The 24020-nt window shown below is 31.0% G+C and overlaps 4 protein-coding genes across 9 annotated transcripts; all 4 read left to right on the forward strand.

Annotated features, from left to right (window-relative positions):
• Positions 1-966: 966 nt before the first annotated feature.
• On the forward strand, positions 967-7796 carry LOC122527965 (lipid storage droplets surface-binding protein 1). Of its 2 annotated transcripts, XM_043652598.1 has the most exons (9): positions 967-1123; positions 3074-3213; positions 3877-4062; positions 4153-4342; positions 4574-4743; positions 5523-5780; positions 5859-5957; positions 6621-6776; positions 7696-7796. In XM_043652598.1, exons 2-8 carry the CDS (start codon positions 3088-3090, stop codon positions 6747-6749), a joined length of 1158 nt encoding a protein of 385 aa, XP_043508533.1. In that variant the 5' UTR covers positions 967-1123; positions 3074-3087; the 3' UTR covers positions 6750-6776; positions 7696-7796. The 2 variants fall into 2 exon arrangements, with proteins under 2 accessions (XP_043508533.1, XP_043508532.1); XM_043652597.1 differs by having other exon boundaries at positions 6621-7796.
• A 1454-nt stretch (positions 7797-9250) lies between these two features.
• LOC122527967 (lipid storage droplets surface-binding protein 2-like) lies at positions 9251-13354 on the forward strand. Its single transcript, XM_043652601.1, has 5 exons — positions 9251-9421; positions 10377-10739; positions 10980-11226; positions 11481-12674; positions 13146-13354. The coding sequence occupies exons 2-4, from the start codon at positions 10428-10430 to the stop codon at positions 11741-11743; spliced, it is 822 nt and encodes a 273-aa protein (XP_043508536.1). The 5' UTR covers positions 9251-9421; positions 10377-10427; the 3' UTR covers positions 11744-12674; positions 13146-13354.
• On the forward strand, positions 13245-16435 carry LOC122527966 (lipid storage droplets surface-binding protein 2-like). 2 transcript variants are annotated; one of them, XM_043652600.1, is made up of 4 exons: positions 13245-13354; positions 14643-14959; positions 15156-15405; positions 15515-16435. In XM_043652600.1, the coding sequence occupies exons 2-4, from the start codon at positions 14648-14650 to the stop codon at positions 15757-15759; spliced, it is 807 nt and encodes a 268-aa protein (XP_043508535.1). In that variant the 5' UTR covers positions 13245-13354; positions 14643-14647; the 3' UTR covers positions 15760-16435. The 2 variants fall into 2 exon arrangements, with proteins under 2 accessions (XP_043508535.1, XP_043508534.1); XM_043652599.1 differs by lacking the exon at positions 13245-13354 and adding an exon at positions 14199-14241.
• A 2083-nt stretch (positions 16436-18518) lies between these two features.
• Positions 18519-22867, forward strand: LOC122527962 (lipid storage droplets surface-binding protein 2-like). 4 transcript variants are annotated; one of them, XM_043652592.1, is made up of 6 exons: positions 18519-18761; positions 18968-19340; positions 19424-19709; positions 19796-19846; positions 21805-22116; positions 22732-22829. In XM_043652592.1, exons 2-5 carry the CDS (start codon positions 19038-19040, stop codon positions 21882-21884), a joined length of 720 nt encoding a protein of 239 aa, XP_043508527.1. In that variant the 5' UTR covers positions 18519-18761; positions 18968-19037; the 3' UTR covers positions 21885-22116; positions 22732-22829. The 4 variants fall into 4 exon arrangements, with proteins under 4 accessions (XP_043508527.1, XP_043508528.1, XP_043508529.1 ...); XM_043652593.1 differs by lacking the exon at positions 21805-22116 and having other exon boundaries at positions 22732-22867; XM_043652594.1 differs by lacking the exons at positions 21805-22116; positions 22732-22829 and adding an exon at positions 21060-21375.
• The last annotated feature ends 1153 nt before the right edge of the window (positions 22868-24020 follow it).

A 24020-nucleotide genomic window follows, 5' to 3' on the forward strand; every position in this document is an offset into this window, starting at 1 on the left:
CAACTAGAAAAAAAAAAAGAAAAGTAAGAAGTATTTTTGTTCACACGTATTCAACTGATTACCATGTAATATACCCCATCCCATACAAGCAAATGGTCATTTGTTGCGATGGACTTTGTATAGCAATTAAGACCGTCTGTCGGCGATAATTTCAAGTTTTCCACGTAGTCTTCTTTTCCACTATAAATTTTCTACAGCTATTGCAAGTAGATTTCCTGTTCGTCGGCTACTACTACCACGTCGTGGCTACTTTCTTCTTTATCGTATCGCTCGGGTTCGGCGTTACGGATTTTTAAATATAATGCAATTTACGTATTTCAACATATTTCAAATGTTACAGATTATGGACGTTTCCGAGAATAATTAAGAAATTCCACTCTGTTAGATAATTTTTCTGACTCGTAACAAATGTTACTTACTCGTAGCAAATGGTACGCGCGATGAAAATTTATTATTTGAAGCAACGTTCATGTCGCACAGTGTCCCACAATAATAATTTCTTTTAGAATAACGAATCATGCATCTTGCCTTTCTCTTCTGTTTTTTAATCTGGATGAAATTAATTTCCCTCCAAGTCTTTCCAAACATGTAAACTCTAAATTAAAACAACGAAACTCTCGTATTCATTTGAAATCGTATATCGTATATTGATACGCATAAAAATTCGATTGTTCCGAGATCAATTTCTTGTTTACAGCATCAGGGTTAACTCTGCATTGGTCAGCCTTCCCGATAGATTGAACCCTGGAGGAGTTTCCATAAAATATTATTGCCTGAACGTGGCTGATCGTGAAATCACGATCGACTGTAATTTCTCTATGATCTTCGATACGGACGTCTCGTCCGAGTATTATTGGATTACAAGTGTAAAGCAAACGTTCGAGAAAAAGATTGATTCATAAAGCATGATGGTTGCCGTGACTGTATAATCGGCGTGTCATAGGTCAAGCCGATGAGATACCATTTCGCAGACTCCGACGTTACAGTTAGTGGCGTGTTCTTTCGCGAAACGACCGACCCTGTCATTCCATCTGTCTTAGCATCCTGCCAAGTTCCGTTATATAATTTCATCGTGATCAGGTTCGTTGCCATTGGGTCCATTTGCTCATTTTCGTAGCCTGAGGTAAGGAATCAACTATCTGGTTACTATCGATCGAATAGTCGTTAAGATTAAGCCCATCCGTGGATTTTTCGAACGTAGATTGTCAGATGTATTATTAATTACATGTCGCGTGTTATCGTAAATTTTCTCGAAAAAAAACACGAGATACTGATATTTTACGGAATTTGTCGTTTAACGAGGCTCAAATTCTCGTACGAATGCTGAACTTTCTCAAATTTCTATTATATAACAAGCTCTGTGCTTAATCTTTATATTTATGGTGCAGTAAATTATGGTGTAGTAATGTTGGCATTAGCCAGATATAATTTTAGATAAATATGGGATTTTATTAAATTTGTTACTTGTAAGAATATTTTCCAGTAATATTATATTACATACATATACAATATTATATTATATTAATACAATTATATTATATTATATTGTATTACATTAATACATATATTAATACAATATTAATTATATAATAATAATTGTATAGTAATATAATATTAATTATATAATAATAATTGTATAATAATACAATATTAATTATACAATATTAATTATATAATAATAATTGTATAGTAATACAATATTAATTATATAATAATAATAATTGTATAATAATACAATATTATATTGTATATTATTTTAATATTACGATATTTGTAACAATATCCTACTTCGTAATACCTTTAAAAATATTTGTTCCAATCGTCGTCGAAACAAAGTCGTAATTTCTCTTCTTCTTATTGAATCCAATGACCCTAAAATGAAGAGTATCGCGTAAATGCAACATATCGCTCAGTTTAGGACAATTAGCCGACGAAGGTTCGCGTTCTGATAAGAGCGATAAGAACAGGGGTATCGACCTGTGTTTAACGTGAGCCTATCGTACAATCTTGCTGTTCGCAAGTCTAAAACAAACTTGCATTGCACATATCCACGAAATGAAATTGGAATTTTTAATTTCGAGGAAGAAGATTATATTCGTGTTATTAAGTAGATTTACATTATTATTTATGTTGTTTGTTTCTTTTAAACACGGAGCGTATTCTGCGGATAATTTTATAATTAATAATAAAATAATTGGTTTATTTATTATATGACGATTCAAAGAATATAATATATTACATACATCGATTGAATTTATCAAAATGTACATATTTATAATGAATACACTTTTAATTTGTTGCGTGCTTTACATTTAGTACTAAGCTTCTGGACTTTTGGTGATTTTAAGCATCCAAAGGGTGAAGTATAGGATCTAAAAACAGATCTCTGTAAAGAAACTGAAATGCTTGAAGAGAGTGTAGCCTCGACATTAACCACGAGGTACATTATAACATGACCTCTCTTATCAATTCCTACAATTGGTTTCTCTCCGATTATCATTGCCAGCGCTCTTTGTATTTTAAAATTCTCCAAAGTGTATTTTAAAATTCCACGGCATAATTCCATCATTTTTAATTATTAATTTCATTTTTTACAATTCAAGCATTACGTTACATAGTCGTTTTATCTTTATTCTTTAAACTTACATGTATAATAAGCAATATCAGCAGCATTTGTTTCTTTTTTTTTTTATTGTGAGAGAACTGAATGTTAATAAAAGTGAACGAAGATCGACAATAATGAAATAGATTTGTGGAGAAGTTGTGTTAAAACAAGAGAGATTTATGAAAAAGAAAGAAAAAAAATAGAAAATTATTATCTGAAACATGTATTAGTAATTAATAATGTATTAGTAATTATTATTAATTAATAAAATATGTATTATGTAATTATTATTAATTAGTAAAACATGTATTACTAATTATTATTAATTAGTAAAACATGTATTAGTAATTATTATTAATTATAAATATATCACAAATATGTATTAGTAATTAATAATATTATTATGTGAAACATGTATTAGTGATTTTTGTGCTAGAAACTACAACAAAAATTTCGACTCAATTGCAGCAACCATCACGCAAATGGGAACAAACGTGAAAAGACGGCACTTCGATTTGCCGCATTTCAAATCAGTTAGCAGAATCTCCAATCTTCCTATTGTAGAATACAGTATAAATATCACCGGCAATGCCTACGCTAGGATAAAGGTAAGCAAAGCTGTTTTAATAACAGTTTCACGAATCTCGCCACTTTCTCTCATCTTTCACTTGTTTGTTCCGCCTGTCGTGAAAGTGCTGCACGTTAGCAATGATCAGTTGAACTTTTTCGTATGCACATACGAACAATTCCGTCGAATATAGCATAAACAATTTTATTGTACAGATAGCAAGTCCTTTTTAATAAATTTGTCTACATTCTTCTCTTATTATCTACCTGAACTTAAATGAAAATTCAAATTAATTCGAACCCTTGATATGATTTATTATTTCTTAGATACTAAGATATTAAGAATATATTTATTTCTGTTTACAATTCATAAATAAAATAAGCAAAAAGTTTCAAATAACATAAATGAAGAAAATATAAATAGTAACGAGTCAATGTTATACGAATATGCTCGATCGTGTGTTCAATACCACACCAGTTTTAATTTACTCAATTATTCATTAATTAATAAATTATTCAAGAAAAATTAGTCGTAGATGCAATGAAATTTTTCTTGTTGGAAGTCAAATCACCAGATGAAATGGAATTGAAGCGAAGTTTTGCAGTTCCTGGTGGAACCGGAGAAAGACATTTCTTACGAATTGAAAAGCTTGAAAGAGAAAGAACAAAGAAGGAGCAAATGAATACAATATTGTTGATTTCAGCGATCGAATTCACTGGTGGATTGGAGTCTGTGCACTGCTGAGAACTCGCTTGCGATCGCCACAGCGTCGGCGAAACCGATTGCGAATGCGATTTCCGGTCCTATCACGACGATCGATCAGTTGCTTTGCAAGGGTATCGATATCGTCGAGCAGAGAGTACCGGCCGTGCATCTTCCACCCCATCTTGTAAGTGTTTCGATTTAAGTTAAGTCTTATTTACCGATCATCGTTCCTTACGAATAAAAAATCATCACGTTTCTTTTTGTATTTGTTAAGATGTACCGGAACGCGCGAGAGTACGTAAACGTCAAAATCGTGAGGCCCGTTTTGACACGTGCCGAAAGTGTGAAAGAGATCGGAAGCCAAGCTGCGAACGCAGCGGCAGACAGATTAGACGGTGCTCTGACTGTCGCGGACAATTATGTTGATCGTTATTTGCCTGCTGACGTTACCGATGGCGTAGATGGTAAATCATTCGTTTCGAACCCGAAGATGTTAATTAAAACCACGTTTCAAATTAATTTCCCTTTGTGTCATTAATTTTCTCGCGTACCTCCCTCTGTTTCTCTTCTCCTTACACTGTGTCGTACTTTAGTATTTAAATGAATGAAATGTCGGGTGTTCGCTATTCAGCGAAGGAACAGTCGTTCGAGCTTGGTTACGATAACATGTGGTCGATGATAATTATTTTTTTCAGATGTTTCTTCTTCCGAACCGGTAAGTAAGACTAAACGAACGATCAAACGCGGCGCCAGACTTTCAAAGAAATTACAGCATCGACTAACGCGTCGCACGTTGGCAGAAGCTCGAGCTTTGAAGGACCAGGGGACGGAGTGTATTCATATACTTCTGTATGTCGTAGAACTGGTAAGTTCTAGCATTAACTTCTATCTGATTGGTATAATTAAAAAATTAAAAAAAAAAAAAATTAAAGCGTAAAGAAAGAAAAAGAATCAAAGAGGAAACCTCTAGGAAGTAAGTAATTTATAATTAGATTAATATATATATATATATAATTAAAAAATTAATAATACTAATACATAAAAAATTAATAACTAATATATATATATAATTAAAAAATTAAAAAAGAGATTAAAACATAAAAAAAAAGAATTACAGAGGAAACCTCTAGGAAGTAAGTAATTTATAATTACTAATATATATAATTAAAAATATATAACTAAAAAATTAAAACGTAAAAAAAAAAGAATCAAAAAAGAAACCTCTAAGAAGTAAGTAATTTATAATTAGACTAATATATATATAAAATTAAAAAAAAGATTAAAACGTAAAAAAAAAAAAAAGAATCACAGAGGAAGTAAGTAATTCCTCTAGGAAGTAAGTAATTTATAATTACTAATATATATAATTAAAAAAATAATTTAAAAATAATTAAAAATATATAATTAAAAAATAATTAAAAATATGTAATTAAAAAATAATTAAAAATATATAATTAAAAAATAATTAAAAATATATAATTAAAAAATAATTAAAAATATATAATTAAACAGTTAAAACGTAAAAAAACAAAAGAATCAAAGAGGAAACCTCTAGGAAGTAAGTAATTTATAATTAGACTAATATTCTCTTGGACATTTTCTCAACTTGTTGTTATGCAAGTGATAAAAACCTGCATGTTACAGTTAGCAACGGATCCGAAATTAGCGTTTCAAAAGGCGAAAGAGCTTTGGAAAACGTTGAGCCTGCCCGAGCCAGAAAATCAAGCCAGGCCGACCACTCTGGAGCAGTTGTTGGTTCTTCTGACCCGTGAATCCGCGCGTCGTATTGTTCATCTGGTGAATGGGGCAGCAGCGTTAGCGTCGAAAGCCCCTAACAGTCTTGCCAGACTTCTCATTACAGTTGCTTGTCAATTGTCGGTGGTTGCCGATACTACCCTCGAAGTAAATATCATTAACTCCGAATTACTGGAAAATTTTCTTCGATTACCTATTCGTTCATTCTGTCTGTTTCGATTTAAGATGATGTCGGCTATTGGGAAGAAGATTCTGGGGAGAGAGCAAATCTCAGCGATATATACGGTCATAGACAGGCTCAACTCAATTACAAATCGTTTGTTGGTACGTAGACTGGAACTTGAAATTTAACACGTTCGTTGCCAACGAATCGCACGTGACGATCACATGGGAAAACATGATAAACTGTTGTCGATCTTTGTGCTAATTGGCGACTAGGAGAGAGTACACTGATATACCACAGTTGAAAGAACGTATTTAGAATCCAGTCTTCCAGAAAAATATATACGATGAACCTTCGCACAAGACCAACGACGATTAAAGCACAAAATTTTCCACCAGAGATATTCAAGTAAACTAACAGAGGAATTTTACAACACAAATCTCTGGCAAAGTGCGTGATTTCCACCACTTTGACGGTATAGTCAATGTTATGACAAACGATTTATTATTTTACTTTTGAAAAAATCATATATTTAATCCCAAACCCTAATAATAATAAAAAAAAGAAAAAGGAATTCATGTCACTGACTCATACCGATTAAATCTTAAAATTGTTAAAAAGTGTATGAAGTATTATCATGATCTTTTCTCGTGATCTTCGCGCGTGTTATGCAGAAGTTAAATAGATATTTTAACATAGACAAATATAAAGATCTTATTGACACAAGATAAAAATTCACTCCAACAATGTGAACTATGGTTGTTATCAATTTTCATTGACTGTCATTTGCTTGCGTCACTGTTAACAAGCAATTACTATTACAGGAGCAGTTCGCAGCTTTTCTAGCTGGTCGTCCAACTGTTTCCAAAGTAACAAACGTGGAGAGTCATCGGCAAAACCACAATAACCACACGTCGGTGTCTTCCAATGCCGCAGTTAATGGTATCGAGTAAGAAAACGATGCTTGAAAGTTATCCTGCGTGAGTTCCATCTTATATACAGCTGTGTATCAGGAGAAATTCCTCATTGAAATTTCACAGATAAATAATATCGACTGCAATTCAATGTTTGAATATTTCTACACCCACGTTCAGACGAGCAATTAATTAATATTCTTCTTTTATCGAGGACACAGCATATCCGTGTCGTCGTACAAATTATTCTTTATCCTTAGTATACGAACGTTAATGTTTAGGAGTAAGAAAATGTAAAAACAAATGTTATAGTAATTTCACACAATCATTATGATGTCAATATTGGATTTGTTCGTGGATTCTCGTGCGTTATATATATTTTTAAGAAGCTTGCTATCTCTATCATTGCACTAAACATATATAATTACATCGTAAATTGTATCTGTTTAATCCAATGCAGATTTCTTTGCACCAGTTCGTGCATTCGTAATTATTCTCTCTGGCATATTTCTTGCATTCTGCATCGTCAAACGATACCGCTTCTAAATAAATCTCTATTTTTAAATTATGCAGAGAATTGTCACGATGCAACTATAATAAATAAGTTACGAATTTAGATAAGTAATTTTGTTGAAGCATCAATATAACCTAATTATCGCTTTCGTTAGTTATCAAAACCTAGTTATCATAAAATTAATGAAACTAGATTTTACAACTAGCACGTTAAAATTAAAATTCTCTCGTCAAAGTGTCGATAAAACGCACGCACGCGCAATCGGGAATAATTGAACTAAAAATTTCGATTTTTTTTTTTAACTAGATACGCTTTAAATCATATGATAGAATCTTTATGCGTTTCGTTATTTTTTTTTTTCTTACTTTGTGATAATGTTATATTTCAACATTTTCATGCACGTATATAAATGCGTTTTTCTTGAAGAATATTACTCATTTCGCGGACATAATTTAAATTCTTATTTCTTAGATCTGCGTTCAGTTTGCAAACACCGACGATAATCTCAGTTAATTCATTTGTCAACAGTATTTCAATCATATAAAAATGAATCTCTATGTCTTTATATATATGAAATACAAAGGAATAGTACACATAAAATGGGTATAATGTATTCATATCGAGGGGTAATATAACATATACGTAAGTAGAACTAGAAGAGGTTAAGTTGTTAAATTTAATACTTAATACTGTAATTATTATATATCGTTCTATGTTTATCACATGTTATTCTATATAATAAACGATTAAAATTAATTGATATCTCGTTTGAATTTTCAATGAATCCTTTTACAGAGTGCAGTTACACCTTCTGTTTTTTTTTTTTTTTTTATAAATCTTATATAAATTTTTCATTTTTCTATAATAATACAAACTTATCTATTGATAGAGCCTAAATGTGATCAGTGTCATTGTAAAAACTTATCGAGAAATTTTTAATTGCATACCAACTCGTAAGTAAGATACTCGTTTCCCAATAGTTCGATGGACATTCTTCGAAGTAAACTGAAAGTGAACGCGGAGAAATCTTAGTCTTGGATTGCTAATTTTCGAAGTAGTTTCCTCTGCTTTATTTGGCTACATTTTAGTGAAACATTTTATAATGAAATATATAAAGTACATAAAATATTTAACCTATCTGTTTAGAATATACTGCAAATGGGAGGAACAGAAATTTATCTTGTAATGTTAGAATTAAGATAGCAATTATATTATCGTCAAGAACAACAGGGATAGTAATTATTTTTCAAGGAACAATGACGTACAATATTAAAATTATACAATCAGAATCGTGAATGTACTTTCCCCACGTTTCTCCCCAACTTTCACTGCTAACAAGCTATGTAATTGTTAGATTTGTAAAACTACCATTCTAAATTACACGGAATAATTTTTTAGTATGAACCTGTTATTTGGTTCATATTTAAAAAATCCGAGCTTCAGAAAGTGAACAGAATTTTCTAATCCTTTTCTAAAATAAGATGCATCTAATGTGCACAATATTAGAAGACGTAACTTAGAAGACTGGCTCCTTTTGTTATCTATATTCTTAAATTCGATCAAGCTAAAAAAAAAAAACTCCTAATATTCAGCGTATATTCTAAACTCAAAAATACCCCAATAGCGAGTGACTTTTTTCTCCGACAGAATTTTATGGAAAACATTTATTCCCTTCAAAGATTTAGAATTATAAATCATCGTTCGATTGAATCACCGTCAGACGAAAAAATTGTTCAGTCATGTAACGTGATGAATAATCTATGATTGCATTCTGTAACGGTTGCATGTAACCGGCAATAAGTGAATGATCGTTCAGCTCAATCCTTTCGATTCGATAAAATGAAAATCTCTACAAAATTACGAAAAAAAGATCGGGTGTAAAGTCCCAGACGGTTGTTGCAACGATCACAGATAGATTATGGATTTTCATCCGTTTTAAAACGAATCCCAGTGATGGTGATAACCGTAAAAACATTGTCGTTTTACCGGACTTTGAAGCCTCGTAGCATGTGTTTGATCGCCGCTTCTGGACGTCCTCGCTCATTTTCATTGGCTACTATGAAAGAACCTTAGCGCGCAGGCGGTAAGCCAGTTATAAGAGTTGGATCTACTTCAACCAAGCACATTTCTATTCACGCTGTGCTCACGACCGATCCCACTACGTTCGCTACAGAAACCGGCAAATAACAATAGAAATGTAAGTACAATTTTATTTTGAACAGTTCCTTTGGAAATTCCAGATCTTCGAAATACTTTCTTTAATTGCGAAAGTTCTTTACATATTATTTTTTATTTCATAACTCTTAGACATTTATATCACGATCTGCATAGACTAATTGTTTAACAAACGATTAATAAATAGTTTGGTAAATGCAAAATAAATTGGCTGAGTTGTGTTTATATATATTTCGAAAGAAATGACAATTTAGTTGAAATTTTAGTTATGTGAAAATATAATCTATCTCGAAACAGATAAACGTATTGCTTGAAATTTCATTGCACGTTTTATAGTATAATAGATGGACAAGAAAGTTGTTTCGTTTTGAGGTGTCACGTATCAGCTTTCAATTTCAAATGTTACGAGACGTATAATTGCAAATCCTAGTGAAAGTTTGGAAAGTGTTACACTTAGTAGTGTATATGGCGAATGCACATATATATACGTACTAGCGCATTGAACTTTACCTTATCCCCAGACATTTCTTTCCTGTGTTTTTATCACAGTTCCGTGCTACAGATTAGTCCAACTGATTTTGCTTTGTCACAGTACTCTTTAATACATTATATACAATTATACAAATACAATATACATACAATAATATACAATATAGATACAATTATATAAATACAATGAAATTAATTTTATTTTATATATATAAATCTCCTATTAAATATATAGTACAAATAGTATAAACTACTACTATTTAATTAAATATATAGTATATATAGTATAAATCTCCTACTAAAGATATCATTAAAAAAAATCTATCATTTCTAACAAAAATATAATCATACATTAAAGCTAGAAAATTCCTGATCAAATAAATTTTTAAAATCAATGCAGAGAAAAGAACGTTCTATTTAATAAATTAAATTCGCAGACTTCGAGTGAAAATGGGATGAGAATAAAAGAAACGTCTATACTGTTGTAGAAATTGTCCAAATTCCAAACTATCGAAGAGATTTCGATAAATAGTGGAAGAATGGCTGCCGAAGTAGCGCATTTACCTCACATCGAAGTGTTCCATCGTGTGATGGAACTCCCAATGGTCGAGAGCGCGATATCCAAATCAACGGCGACGTATTTCCGTGTGAAAGACTGCAATCAACTGATACACTGGGCGCTGACCACTGCAGAGACTTCTTTAAGCAACGCAACGAGGCAGGCAGTACCTATTGCTGCACCCATTGCTAAGAAATTCGAGAACCCTATACACTTTGTCGACCACACGCTGTGCCGTGGTCTCGACAAAATCGAAGAAAAAGTACCGATGGTTAAAGAGAAACCCGAGCAGGTTAGAATTCAATCCCCATTTTCCGGGATATTAATTGGATAAAAATTCCAATCGGGATCCAAGAACGCATACATGTTTCCATCAAATTCTGAACGCGCAAATACGAAAAATTTCCTTCATCATCCTCGAGATCAGATTCTATCGATCTCCAAGGATTCTTTCAATCGTCTTACGTGCAATTGCGTTGAATGTTGCATGTTTTTTTTTTTTTTTTTCAATCGCGTGCATTTTGTGTTCCAGATTTTGGAAAACGCCTACACGCTGGCACGGCAAACTGTTCAACCGGCTGTAACGAGCATTTCACTTGCTAACGAATTAATTATCTCGCAGGCCTTAAGCTTGAGAGACCTAAGCTGGAACAAGGCGAATCAGATTTTAGAAACGCAATATGGTAGCGCAGCTGTCAGAGGTTTGGACAGCACAGCTGACGTTGTTGATAAACTGATCGATAGATACTTTCCCGCGATAGGTGACGAGCAGTCAGTAGGTGAGATATTTTATGTGCAATTAATTATTTACCACTAATGGAAGATATATGGGGTATTTGTGCAAATTTATACTTTTACGAACACGTAGATTATATTTCTGTGAATTGAAAAAAAAAAAAGAAATATAATCTGCGTAGAGAATTGTTTCACCGATCGAAATGTTATGAATGCGCGATAAAATTATTAAAAATATATTTGATCGTATCGAGATAATTTTTATCATAATATTGATATAACTTTTGTTTGATTTTAGAAATAAACACGAACGAAGGAGATAAGCTGCTCCACACCTTACAAACAGTCGGGCGTTTATCTAATAAAGCTGCTCGTCGCTTGTATTCAAACATAATTCTTCACTTGGGCACCGTCAGCGCCGACAATTTAAAATCTTACATCAGATCTTTGGTCCAGTTTCTTCAATTGACGAACCGTCACGCCGTAAACAACGAGGTGCAAGATCACGCGGCCAATTCGAAAGCCACATCGAACGCAGAGGACGCGAAGAAATTAAATTGATTATCGATTGTTGGTGACTGAAAAATTTCCACCGATTCCACTGTTGTCCTATTTATTTCCAGCGTGCATTTTTGTAATACATTTACTTTTCTTAAACGTCACTTTTTTTAAATGTATAAATATTACGCACTATATATAAAAGATTGAGGTTTATAGAGGTTTATAGCGGCGGAAAATATAATACAAATCCCTTTTTTTTTTTTCTTTCAAGAACATTTCATTGTTAGAGTTCTCTACGTATCATATCATTAAGAATATTGTTATTTTTGTATTACTATAAAAGATAGCGTTTTACTGTCTTCTAGATTACAACAACTATTATTGTTATATAGAATATTTTGTTAAAAATTTTATATCAGCTGTCTATCAAGAAACGTGTTTTCATCTTCTCTAATAAAATTTTGTTTTGACTAATATATTTTATATATATTTTTCGCTTCTTGTCTTCGTCTTCTAATCAAAGAGTAATCGTAGTTATATAATTTCAAATTCTTAGATAATGCAAATACGAGTCGTGAAATAATCGAAATCTTTTCTAATTTATATTTAATTATTCCAAATGTATTTATAATACATCGTTCATTGAAATCGAAAGTAAGAACGAAAACAGAAACGAATTTAAAATAAACTCGAGTAACCTCTTTGAAGTTGACGTGTCTCTCAGACAGAACTAATTGTAAGTCTGACTAATTAGCTAGAATCTAAGTTGAACGAATCACGTTTCGCCGAAATGATTGCAAATCAATGGATTCGACGTATTCTACTACCACGATTCCACGATATGACCTCCACGTCATGGATGATGGCACATATGTTGTACATGGACATGTGGTACAGCTGCGCAGAAGCACGACCATGTTCACGGAAGTAGACACGCGTCGAAGTTCCCTTCAATTTACTCCGTTTCTACTCCACAGAAATATATCGACGTGTCTGTTAAATAATATATCAACTAGCCATAGTTTTGTTGCTTGAAATTAATCCAATAGCTCTAAAATGATACTTCTGTTGCAATAGCATTCTTAAAAATTTGTATATTCTACATATTAGAAACAACAATTTTTGTACCGAAAATCAACTTTAGTCTGTAAATTGTAATTCGTAGAAAATTAACAAAATATTGCTTCTCAAGCAATGTATAATTCCTAATATCTAAAAAATGTTGGGAATTTTAAAAATTTTGTAAAACATCAAATGATAATAATTTTAGTATACGATATACACGGTAATGTAATAAAAATAATAATGAAAACTATCGGTCATTTGTTGGTAAAATAAATGAATATCAAACGTTTTATGTCATAATTATTAAGATAAATTGGATAAAACCGTTGAATATTTATTTTGTTATCAAGCGTAAAAATTGTCAGTGCGATTTCATCTTTATTTTATATTTTTTCAGAACGTTTCGGAAGCGGAATAAAAGTGAGCATATGTGACTGCATACGGTCCTGAAGAATGTTCCCCCACTTGTGATCATTTTCAATCGGAGGCTCTTTGACTCTTATGTATCGTCAGTGCTGCCGGATTTGTCGAGTATACCATCGGCTGTTCTGTTCGTTTCTGTTACTACATTTTGCTCGCTGTTGCATCAAAGATTACACAATATCAGTAAGTATCACAACGTTTAATAGTTAATTACTTAATATTTGATACACTTCTATATTAGAAGACGTTTGCAATATTTACGATTTTATTAAGTACCAATATAAAGAAAATTTTGTAAGTAAAACAGATTGAAGGCAGCACGCAACATTAGTTATTGTTTCAATGAAATTTCTTTTTCTTTGATGTGTAAAATTTACTTCTTCTGTTTACTGAATCAATATTTTTTAGAAAATATCTTTTCTATTATAAAAATCATCTTTATCTTTTTTTGTATATATATTGTATTAAACATTCTTCAGTTTTAAAAATAGTAATCAGTTTTAAAAATAGTAATCACAGTAATGACTAATAAATATAAATATGCCCTTAAAGAAGATAATAAGAAACGAAGATTATAATCTTCTATATCGTATTACGTATTTAATATTATGATTCATATTTTTGCTGTTAATTATTATTATAACATTGATGTCAACCGTTTTACATTGCTATCGATTACTGAAATTTTGTAATCTATCGCGAATACATAGCAAGCTGTATGTTTCGCGATAATGATCGATAATCTGTACATTTTTAAACACTCCGCTATGTAGCTACTTCAAGTATTTACATCTTTAAGTATTGTTCGCTCTGTTCTGGAACTGTCTATCATTCCATAAAATTTCCCGTCCTCTTTCTTCAAAGTGAATTTACAATATAAGAGCAATAATTTACACGACAAGAGCAATTAACATATCGTATATTATACGTTAATAATGATATGTTAATGTATGATACGTCAACTTCGTTTCAAAATTAATACTCATCATAGACATCGAACTTTGTATTCAATTTTGATCTTCTATTTTACAGCGAAAGAATCATGAATTATGCACATAATCTTTCGAAAAGTTGAGTATTGTCAAGTAGTTTTATATTATGCGATGCACTTATATGTATATTTTTACATCTTTCGCTTAATTCGTCGATCGTACGCACATAATTTACACGTTTTTAATTTGAAACTAAGCATCACTTAATTTTGTTAATTTTGCTCGTTAAATTTAACATTTTATCAAATGACTTCCATAGTTTTTATATTATTCTTAAAACAGGTGAAACGTAGTGCATGATAAGATTATAAAATAAAGATGCAATCCGTCATCTTTTCTTTCCAAGGCAAATATTGTACACTGCGAGCACTATGAAATAATTCTATTCGTATCCTTCGCTGTACCTGCACAATATTTTCTTGTTGCGTTCGTGCGATAATTTATTAAATGAATTACTAACGTTGCATTCGATTTTCCAGAAAAAATGGCAAACAATAATAACAGTATGCCTCACCTGGAAGTAATTGATCGCGTGAAAAACATACCTGTTGTTCACTCGGCGATAGAGAAGACTGAATCTACGTACACTTATTTGAAAGATTCGAATCATTTGATCAACTGGGCGTTAAATCATGCCGAAGCTGGACTTCATTATGCAACTGCCACTGCCGTCCCTCTTACCGTGCCTTTAGCGAAAAAATTCGAAGGTCAGATCTCTGCCGTTGACCAAAAGTTGTGCGAGGGATTGAACATGGTCGAGGAAAAAATGCCGATCGTGAAACAGCCACCTCAACAGGTAAATACGATAGAAATTGTAATAGGTGATAAGATATCACGGATATAGGGGAACGTACTATGTACAAGATTTTAAGAAATGAAAATGGTAGCGGATAGAGGATATTAAAGTCGTATCTAGTAGATAATATTATTTTTAGTTTATGCAATTTATATTCTCTATATTTTCTATATAATCTCTTATTTATATTCTCTAGATTTACGATGCTGCAAAGGCTGTAATGGACAGCTCCCTGCAATCAACAGTTGACAAATTGCAAGCTGCGAAAGAGTCAGCGACGCATCAAGCATCAACTCTCAAAGAAATTAGTATTAAGAAGGCTAATGAATTGTTAAATACCGAATATGGTAATAAAGCAGTGCAAAGTATCGATGATATCGGCGTTCTCATTAACGCTTTATTGGATCGTTATTTCCCTCCGGTCGAAGGGGAAGAAAACATGCCTGGTATGTGATATTAATAAATATCTGGCAAACCATCGTCTAGCAAAACATACTACATACTACATTGAAATATTGGATAAACTGATAAGTTATATTGAAATTTATTTTACAGCTCCTGTGTCTGCCGACGAGAACAAAATTTTACATTCGGTGCAACTTGCTGGTCAATTATCCACGAAAACTGCCAATCGGGTGTATCATTCGGTCGTAGCACAATTAAGGACATTGAAGAAAGAAGATGTGTCATCTTATATGTCGAGCGTAATATCTATTCTTCATCTAACGCAGTTTTTAAACTTGAACGATCAGCAAAACGGTAATAAAGATTCAAATCAAGAAAATACGGAAAAGAAGTAAGCAGAAATCTTACTGATAATAATTGTACAAATACAATTGATAATAGTAACTAGATAATCACATTCATATCTAATTTTTGCTGACTCAACGTGAGAAAGATTTGGACCTTAATTTATACATGACTCATAGAAACTAATAGAATAGAAATTCCAAGTATGTGTGTTCATTGGTGTAAATGTTTGTTACATAAAGTTGATAAGTTCATTCGAAATCACTCGAGCAAACAGATTGAGAAATATAACTTAAATAAGTGATAATTTCAATTGCAAAAATATGTGATAATTTCGTAAGAAAAAGAATAATAAATTTTTATTCAAGAAATGTATGTATGAAATTTATCTGGCTTTAAATCACGTAAGGTTTGAATTATTTTTGGTCACTTTTTCTACTATGTTTTGCTGTTAATAGTATATTTAATCTATAATTAATCTATATACATTTTTCGAAACAAACAAATGTAACAAAAATAATGAAAACGATATCATCCTTCATTCAATTAACTGCAAATAAGTGTGATATTTGTGACATTAGAATACTATTTTTACACATAATTCTAGCACTTTATGTCAGACATTTAACTTTTTATACAATTAAATATGTAAAGAGAAAGAGAGGCACACAATTAAAATTTATTATATTTTTGTAATAAAAGGATCTGAAAAATGTGATATCTAAATTCACTGTAATTGCAATGAAAATTATGCAACTATTAATTTCTTACTCATTATTATTTTATAAAATTATTGTATATAATTTATCTACTATTTGTACTTGTTATATACATATTTTACGTACAAAATTTATAATCTTGTATCAATAAAAATGTAATATGAGAAGATGTTGAAATATTCTATTTAAGATAAACTAAACCGATTTTCTCTTAGTTTAAGATCTTTCACGTAAATTTTATTTTATACTAATTTTATTAGTCTCAAAATGATATTTTCAGAAACAAAAATTATTAAATGAATTATTAAGGAAAGAAATTGTATAGCAAAGAAAAGAATTAAAATTATTGATAATTTTATACGTTTTTATACGTTTTAGTTCAAATACTAACTATGACATAACATGATTTATAACCATTTAATCACAGACGAGATATGTGTTGTGGTTTAAATATAATTTTACTTGTTACTTGATTCGATGGTAAATATCATATAAATCATACAATGATTGATATGATTTATATTTACTTTATTAATCCTTATTAATATTTACGAAGTTGGGACATTTGCCAGGCTAGGAATCCGTTATTGAGCTACGATTACTTTGAAGGAACTAATTTTATTCTTACTCTCAACCGTAATGATATAATTCAAGAAATACTGATCGATCACTCCAAAATACGTTTTACTGAGATAGTTTAAATATTTTTTAAACTATTTAGCTTTTCTCAAATAAGAATAATTCAAGAGACCGATATATATGTATACCCTTTTTATTAAACATATAATGGTCTTCTAAAGTTTACAGCTAGATAAATTTTTCACGCTTCATATTCAAGAAGCTATATTTTAAAGAATTTTAACTAATATCATACAATTGTATGAATATATTTCGTCATATTTAATATTTAATATTTTAATACTTGCCAATACCATTTGATGTTTTCATGTTACCTTCCATTTTTTTGAAACATTCTTCTTTATTAATAACTTCTAATATCATTGTTCACAAGTTTGGCGACAGCTTCATTTTTATATTCAGCAGTGTTCAAGGCAGAAAAATTTGATTCCGTTTCATCATCTACAAATAAAAGATCCTGTTTAAGTCTACTTGATATAATCAAATTATGAATCATTTAATGTTTTGTATATTTATTTCGGAATGATGTACCTATTCACATCATGTGAATGCCCATTCCTCAATCTAAAATCATTACTTTTAGTCCTATATTGATTTTAAATTATTCTAGAATCGATTCTCGTAATCGATTTGTAGTAATCGAGATCAGTCGATTGTAGATTATTATACATGAGTATCTTTTACAAAATTATTATAAAGTAAGAAGAAATGACAACATTTGTATATACATGTAATTATCTTATAACATGATTAATATTTATTTATATAAATATTTTCTTTGAAGCAGAAAAAAATTTGTCTTAAAATGGATTTTACTTCTTAGATGTTTACTATTTTTTTTATAATAACAGTTCTGTTTGATTTCAAATGACAAGAAGTATCTAAGTTAATACTAGCAGGAAGTGTTGTTCACCATATATAAGAATTTCTAACCAAGGACTTTCTACATATGTAGCAGTAAATATTTATCGTATTATAAGATAAATCATAAATTAATTATTAAATATCAAACGTAAAATTAATTTTACATTACTTTATAATATAATTTAATATTCGTAAAATTAATTTCAATTTATAAATATTATTATTATTTATATAATGATTTGCAATCGTTGTTAAAAACTCTTTGAAGCCATTTCAACATCCTCTTTGAAACTCAAGCATCTCTTTTATATAATAATTTAAAAATATATACAAACGAAGAACAGAAAATTATTTTGTTACTTTTATGTTACAAAACTAATTTTTAAAAAGTTCACCGGCAGAAAGATGCAGATTATCATTCTTGAAGAGAGACAAAAATTAACTAGCGAATAAGTTTCTTTTCTCTTTTAATTACTAAGAAAGTAATAGCTTACCTTCTCTGTTTTTTAACTCGATACGAATTGTAAAATAATTGAATATTTTTCAAAATATTTTAGTACGGTCACTGGGTTGGAACGAAATGACCCGTAAATGACTGTGAAGTGAAAGTGGCGCACTCACACGATCATTTGACGAATGACTATTATATATTGTGAAGAGCGCTACAGTATTCTGATATTTCGTAAAAGAAAAACAAATATAATTGTTGTACTTGATTATTTGACAAATAACTTTTTCGGTGAAATAGCTTGGAGATAAAGGTGCACGTTTAGTTATTGAAAGGAACGTGATAAATGTGAACAAAGTTTCATTGAAGTTGATTATATTAGGTAAATATCAAACAATGATTTATTAAGAAATGTTTTTAGAATAATTGTATATTATAATCATCTTTGACTTATATATAAATGATTTACTATTATATCATATGTTTCCTAAAATGTGTAATAACTATTTATTTATAGATATGTGTCTTTATGAATTGTGATTATGTATGTATATAAATTATTCTAGTCTTTTTATTATTATATTGCAGATTTTTGAACATATAAGGAAATATTTATTACATTTTACAATCAGAAAATTCCATTATTGTTATATGGAATATGGAAGTCGGATCATCAAAACACGTATGTAAAATAGAAGCTGTTAATCGTGCCCGTAAAATACCAAGTGTAAATTACTTGTGGGGTAAATCTACAGAAGTATATGGCCGTGTAAAAGATACAAATGTATTTGTACATTGGGCGTTTAACACTATGGAGAATGTAGCTGATACTATGATTGAAAAGTCATTGCCAGTTGCTAAATTAATAGAAAAGCCTATTTGTACACTTGATAAGACGTTATGTCAAGGAATTGACTATGTAGAAGTAAAGTTACCTATAATAAAGGAAGAACCAGAACAGGTTACACAAATTTTAATACGTAACTGTATTTGTAATGTTTTATTTATAGAACTTGGATCTTTATGCTGTGTTTATTATTTCAGATTATGAACCGGACCAAGTCTTTTATATCAGAGTGTCTTAAACCAGCTGTTGAAACATTTACAAATTTAAAGAAAGGAACCAAACACAAAGTTAAAGTTATAAAATTGCATACTTATTATAAAGTTCACTATTTAAGAATGTACAGTTGGCAACAGGCAGATAGAGTTATGTCTACTGAAACGGGAATTAGTATTTTGAAAACTGTGGATAGTACTACTAATTTTGTTGAGTTAATACTGGATAAATATTTACCTGTTCCTTATGACTTTCACAGTAATGAAACTGGTAAAATAATATTATATATATATATATATATATGATATTATAAATGTTAGTATTAACATTAATAAATATTATTTATTTTTTTGTAGAAAAGTTATGCAATGAAGATGCTAAACTTCATCATACTGTTGGAAGGTTAAGTGAGTTTAGTTCCCGTACTTCAAAACGTATTTACTTTGCTTTAATGGAATTGCAACATATTTATAGAATGGAAATTCGTTTATTAATATCAGATATTATATGTATACTCTTGTTGTTCAAATATATATTATACGGTACATAATTTATATCTACGAGAGTATATATAATATATACTTATACAATATTCTATATAAAACGATATTCTTAATATGCAGTATATAACTAAAATTGCATTTAAACTGTTATATACTTATAATAGTTTAAAATAAAATATCCTACATTTCTGTGATATATTAACTTAGATTGGCCTGAATATTTATTTTAATGTGTATCCTTTTTTCCAATTCTTCTTTTTCCCTCATGTAACCAAATTTCCATTCGTTTTGCGTATTTTACATTATAAGCAAAAAAAGAAAAAAACGATAATAAACATACATTTCACAATACGATATTGTATCTGACATCAAAGCGACCTATAATGACCTGAAATAATTTTAAACAGCACGATATCAATAATGAGTCATTTTTTCTGCTTATACTTTACGTGTAATGTTTTAATACATTGCATATACAATTTTACTTAAAATGAAAAATTTACTAAACACTTAGACTAGCATATTTTTTTAATATTGCAACAATCAAACAGTCATTTAACATTTTATTTTGAAATTACATATTACACTTGGAATCAATGTAAATTTATTCCCTCGCTTCGTTAAATCGATCTTCAATCGGTGAGAACAAGATGACGAGAAAAAATTCAATAGTAAAAATGCTAAAAATCGGTTCATGCGGCCAAACTCGGTAACGTGGCTATAGTGAAACGAACCCCACATTGAACATTTGAATAAATAAATATTCATTATCGAAAAGAATGAGCGAAGAGATTGATCGATTTTCACTGTGTGATGTGGGTTGAATACGCTTTCACTTTTACAAGACGATAATAAAAGCTCAAAATAAATTTTGGTACGAAATATTTTATTTCTTATATTTTTGTTTGTTAAAAGTTTAAAGCGATTCGTTTCAAATTTCGATACGACGAACAAAATTTGAGATTAGCAAGCAAAGTTGAATTGCTTTAATCATAAAAATAATTATTGAATCGACAAATTACGTATCATCAATTACTTATTAATATTTCAAAATGTGAAAATTTGAGACATTTGCTTCGAACGTAGCGTTTCTCAATAGTAATTGGTGGTTTTGTAGGCCACGACCGACGTATGTGTTAATTTGTTATCGGCGGAAGTTGGAAAAACTGTTGGATCGAAAAACAGCCGGATTAGGGAAGAAGAAAGTTGGTCAATGGCTGAAGCACTTCCGCAGACAATTTATTTACCCAGTAGAAACGATCAAACTTTTTCCTTCAAGCTTTGTGAAAAATAACACTGTCGAAAGCGTTCTATTGAAACAATGGGATACGTTCAGATAGATGGACGATCGTGGAAATAAAAAGTAACCATAAGGTTGCGAAATGGACGCTTCTTTTTACTACTTTAGAGATTTTCGTCATTTGATCGATTTAATCAATGCAATATGCGCTTGTATTAAAGAGGTAGCCATTACTTTTAAACGCAATGAAAAGATACATTGTTTTGATATTTGATGCAATTTCATATTTTAGCTATTAAATTCGTCTTGACAGGTTTTTTTTTTAATGTCAGACGGCTGCTTGAGAGCGGTATATCTACTTATATATGAATATTCATGCGAATAGTAATTATCTTGGCAATTTCTCTATATAAAACTATGCCAAAAAACAAGATACGCGCACTTGCAATACTAATCAAATATGAGATAAATTACTATCGTTAAATTACTATCTCGATAATAATTTCTCAATAATTGTAAATTTTAAACATCGGAGTTGAATTCGTTCTCGACTTTTCAATTTTCGCGAATTGCCTGAATCATATTTTACATTGAGAATATTATCGCCTCATTGACTTTTTAGAGAATATGAGATGTCCGTTCATAGTGGAGGGTCATGGTGTTCCTGCATTGGTGTCATGCGAACGTGATTTAAGCCTCTGAAAATACTGCTTAGACCCAGAGGCAGTTCCAATTAACCCGCCACGTTGTACGCGATATTAGTTGGATGTTGACAGTAGCCTCGATAAAATCTCTCGACAGCTTGTAGCTAGTCCGCTTATTATTCATTACACTTTCAAGTGCGGTGAAGCTTCACCTGTAGGAGAGGACAGGTCTGTCGCGTGAATATCTCACGCGTCGCTTTCTGTGGAAGATGGTTAAGATAGCGTGACATGTGCGTAATTTATACAGTTACGCATACTTATTTCACTTTCTCGAATAAACGAACGTTGCGCCTCGCTGCTTTTCTTCGTTCGATGTTACATTTTGTAATGTATCAGTAACCTTGTATAATCAATTAAGACAGATTCGAAAATGAAATAAAATATCGGACCTTTGCCATAGTTGTTAAAATATTTACATAGCTTAGTTTTTTTCTTTACCATTTTACATAGCTTAGTTTTTTTCTTTTTACTATTTAAGGATAGCTTCACTGTATTCATTGCATTTAGAATAAATTGAACGATTAATTTTGTTGCAATTCTATTATTTCATTTGGGTCATACTATTTTCTGGTGTGAAGTATCAAATAATGTAAAATTTTCCAATGAATATAATAAATAAGCATTCTAATATGTACATACATACGTGATGTGGCTAACAGTAACGTAAGTAGATTAGGACGTAGTTGCACAGGCAACGCATTAGACCTATAATCGTAACGTTGGTGCAGAGACCATTGAATTTAAAATCTTTTGAAACAATATTTTGTTACGTAGTATATTTTTGTTCAACGAAACTCCGTACGTCACACACGTAGAAACTTATTTTATTTCGTTTCTGTTTCCAGCTTGGTCCTGCGAGATAGAAAACATCCTCGTGATTCATCTATTTATGCAAATACCCGTTGCATCCCTTTGATCGAGCATCGTTGAAAGTTGTCCCCTGATTGTTCCTCAACTGTAAAATTGAGAGAAACTTTTCGCATCCGTGATTTTTGGAAGTTAGCTGACGCGGTAAGTTCGTTCGGTGAAAGAGGAACATAGAGGCCACCTATCAAGGTAAACAGTGATTGGAAAGTTAGTCGCGGTCGAAATAGAGTTGCCTGGATTCACAAAAGTTGCCAGCCGTCTGACAAATCCCTTTTCCGTGGTCTTCGACAATGCGTGTAAACGGAACTCGATTTTCCCCCTCTTCAAATAGGCACATAACTGTCATCGTCTCAGTAGCTTGTCATTTTGAATTTGATTGAATTTACCTCGAATTTATTCTTTTATTTCTTACTTTCAAAATAAATTACATTTATTCTATCGTTTCGAAAAGTAACATTGGAATTATTGTGAATGTTGCATTATTTGGGAGGATAACGTAATCGTTATCCTCTGTTCAAGAAAGGGAGGAAAAGAGTAAAAGAAAGTGTCTCATTCGGTGAATGATGGAGCCATGAGTAAGTTTTCCTAACTACTCGTAGACGTCAGGATAATGGAACCCAGGTCAGAGGATGTATTTATACGAAAGGGATGATTAGTGAGGACCTTCGAGGAATTGTACTTTTGGTGCGTACTCCTCCGGTGAGTCTAAGAGAACTACTATGTTATTCGAATGTTAATTACTGCAAAAACTAAAGACCATAATACAACAGTGTAATCTAGTTCGCAAAAACGGACATGCAATTTATTATTACTCACTTTACTTACACCGTCTCAAGTGGTTTTGAACTGATCGAAATTTGTTTCGAAAAACAAATTTACGTGAGAAACAAATTGGTATCAGTTCTCTGTGCATTTATGTATCTCGTAAGTTTCACGAATCTAAAGTGACTTACTTATAATTTATAATAATTATGTTACTTTAAAAGAATTCGCTCACATACATTTTCTTACATAACGAGTAATTATCTTCTGAGTTTCGTTTGTTGAAATTAACCTGACGTCTCTGCTTCTTCAATGATATATTCTATGATTGAAACGTTATTGGATCTCGCCCAATATCGAAACTGTCGTTCTCGTCATCGTCCCGATACCACGCCCAATTCTATTTCCCACCGCTTGCGAGCGAAATTCAGACTTTTGAATTTACTACTTGAATTTCACCGCGCATTCTTGTCAAATTCCATAATGAAACGCTGGGATTGTAAAA

Source organism: Frieseomelitta varia, unplaced genomic scaffold (genome assembly GCF_011392965.1).
Source record: "Frieseomelitta varia isolate USP_RPSP 00005682 unplaced genomic scaffold, Fvar_1.2 scaffold_240, whole genome shotgun sequence".
NCBI lineage: Eukaryota > Metazoa > Arthropoda > Insecta > Hymenoptera > Apidae > Frieseomelitta > Frieseomelitta varia.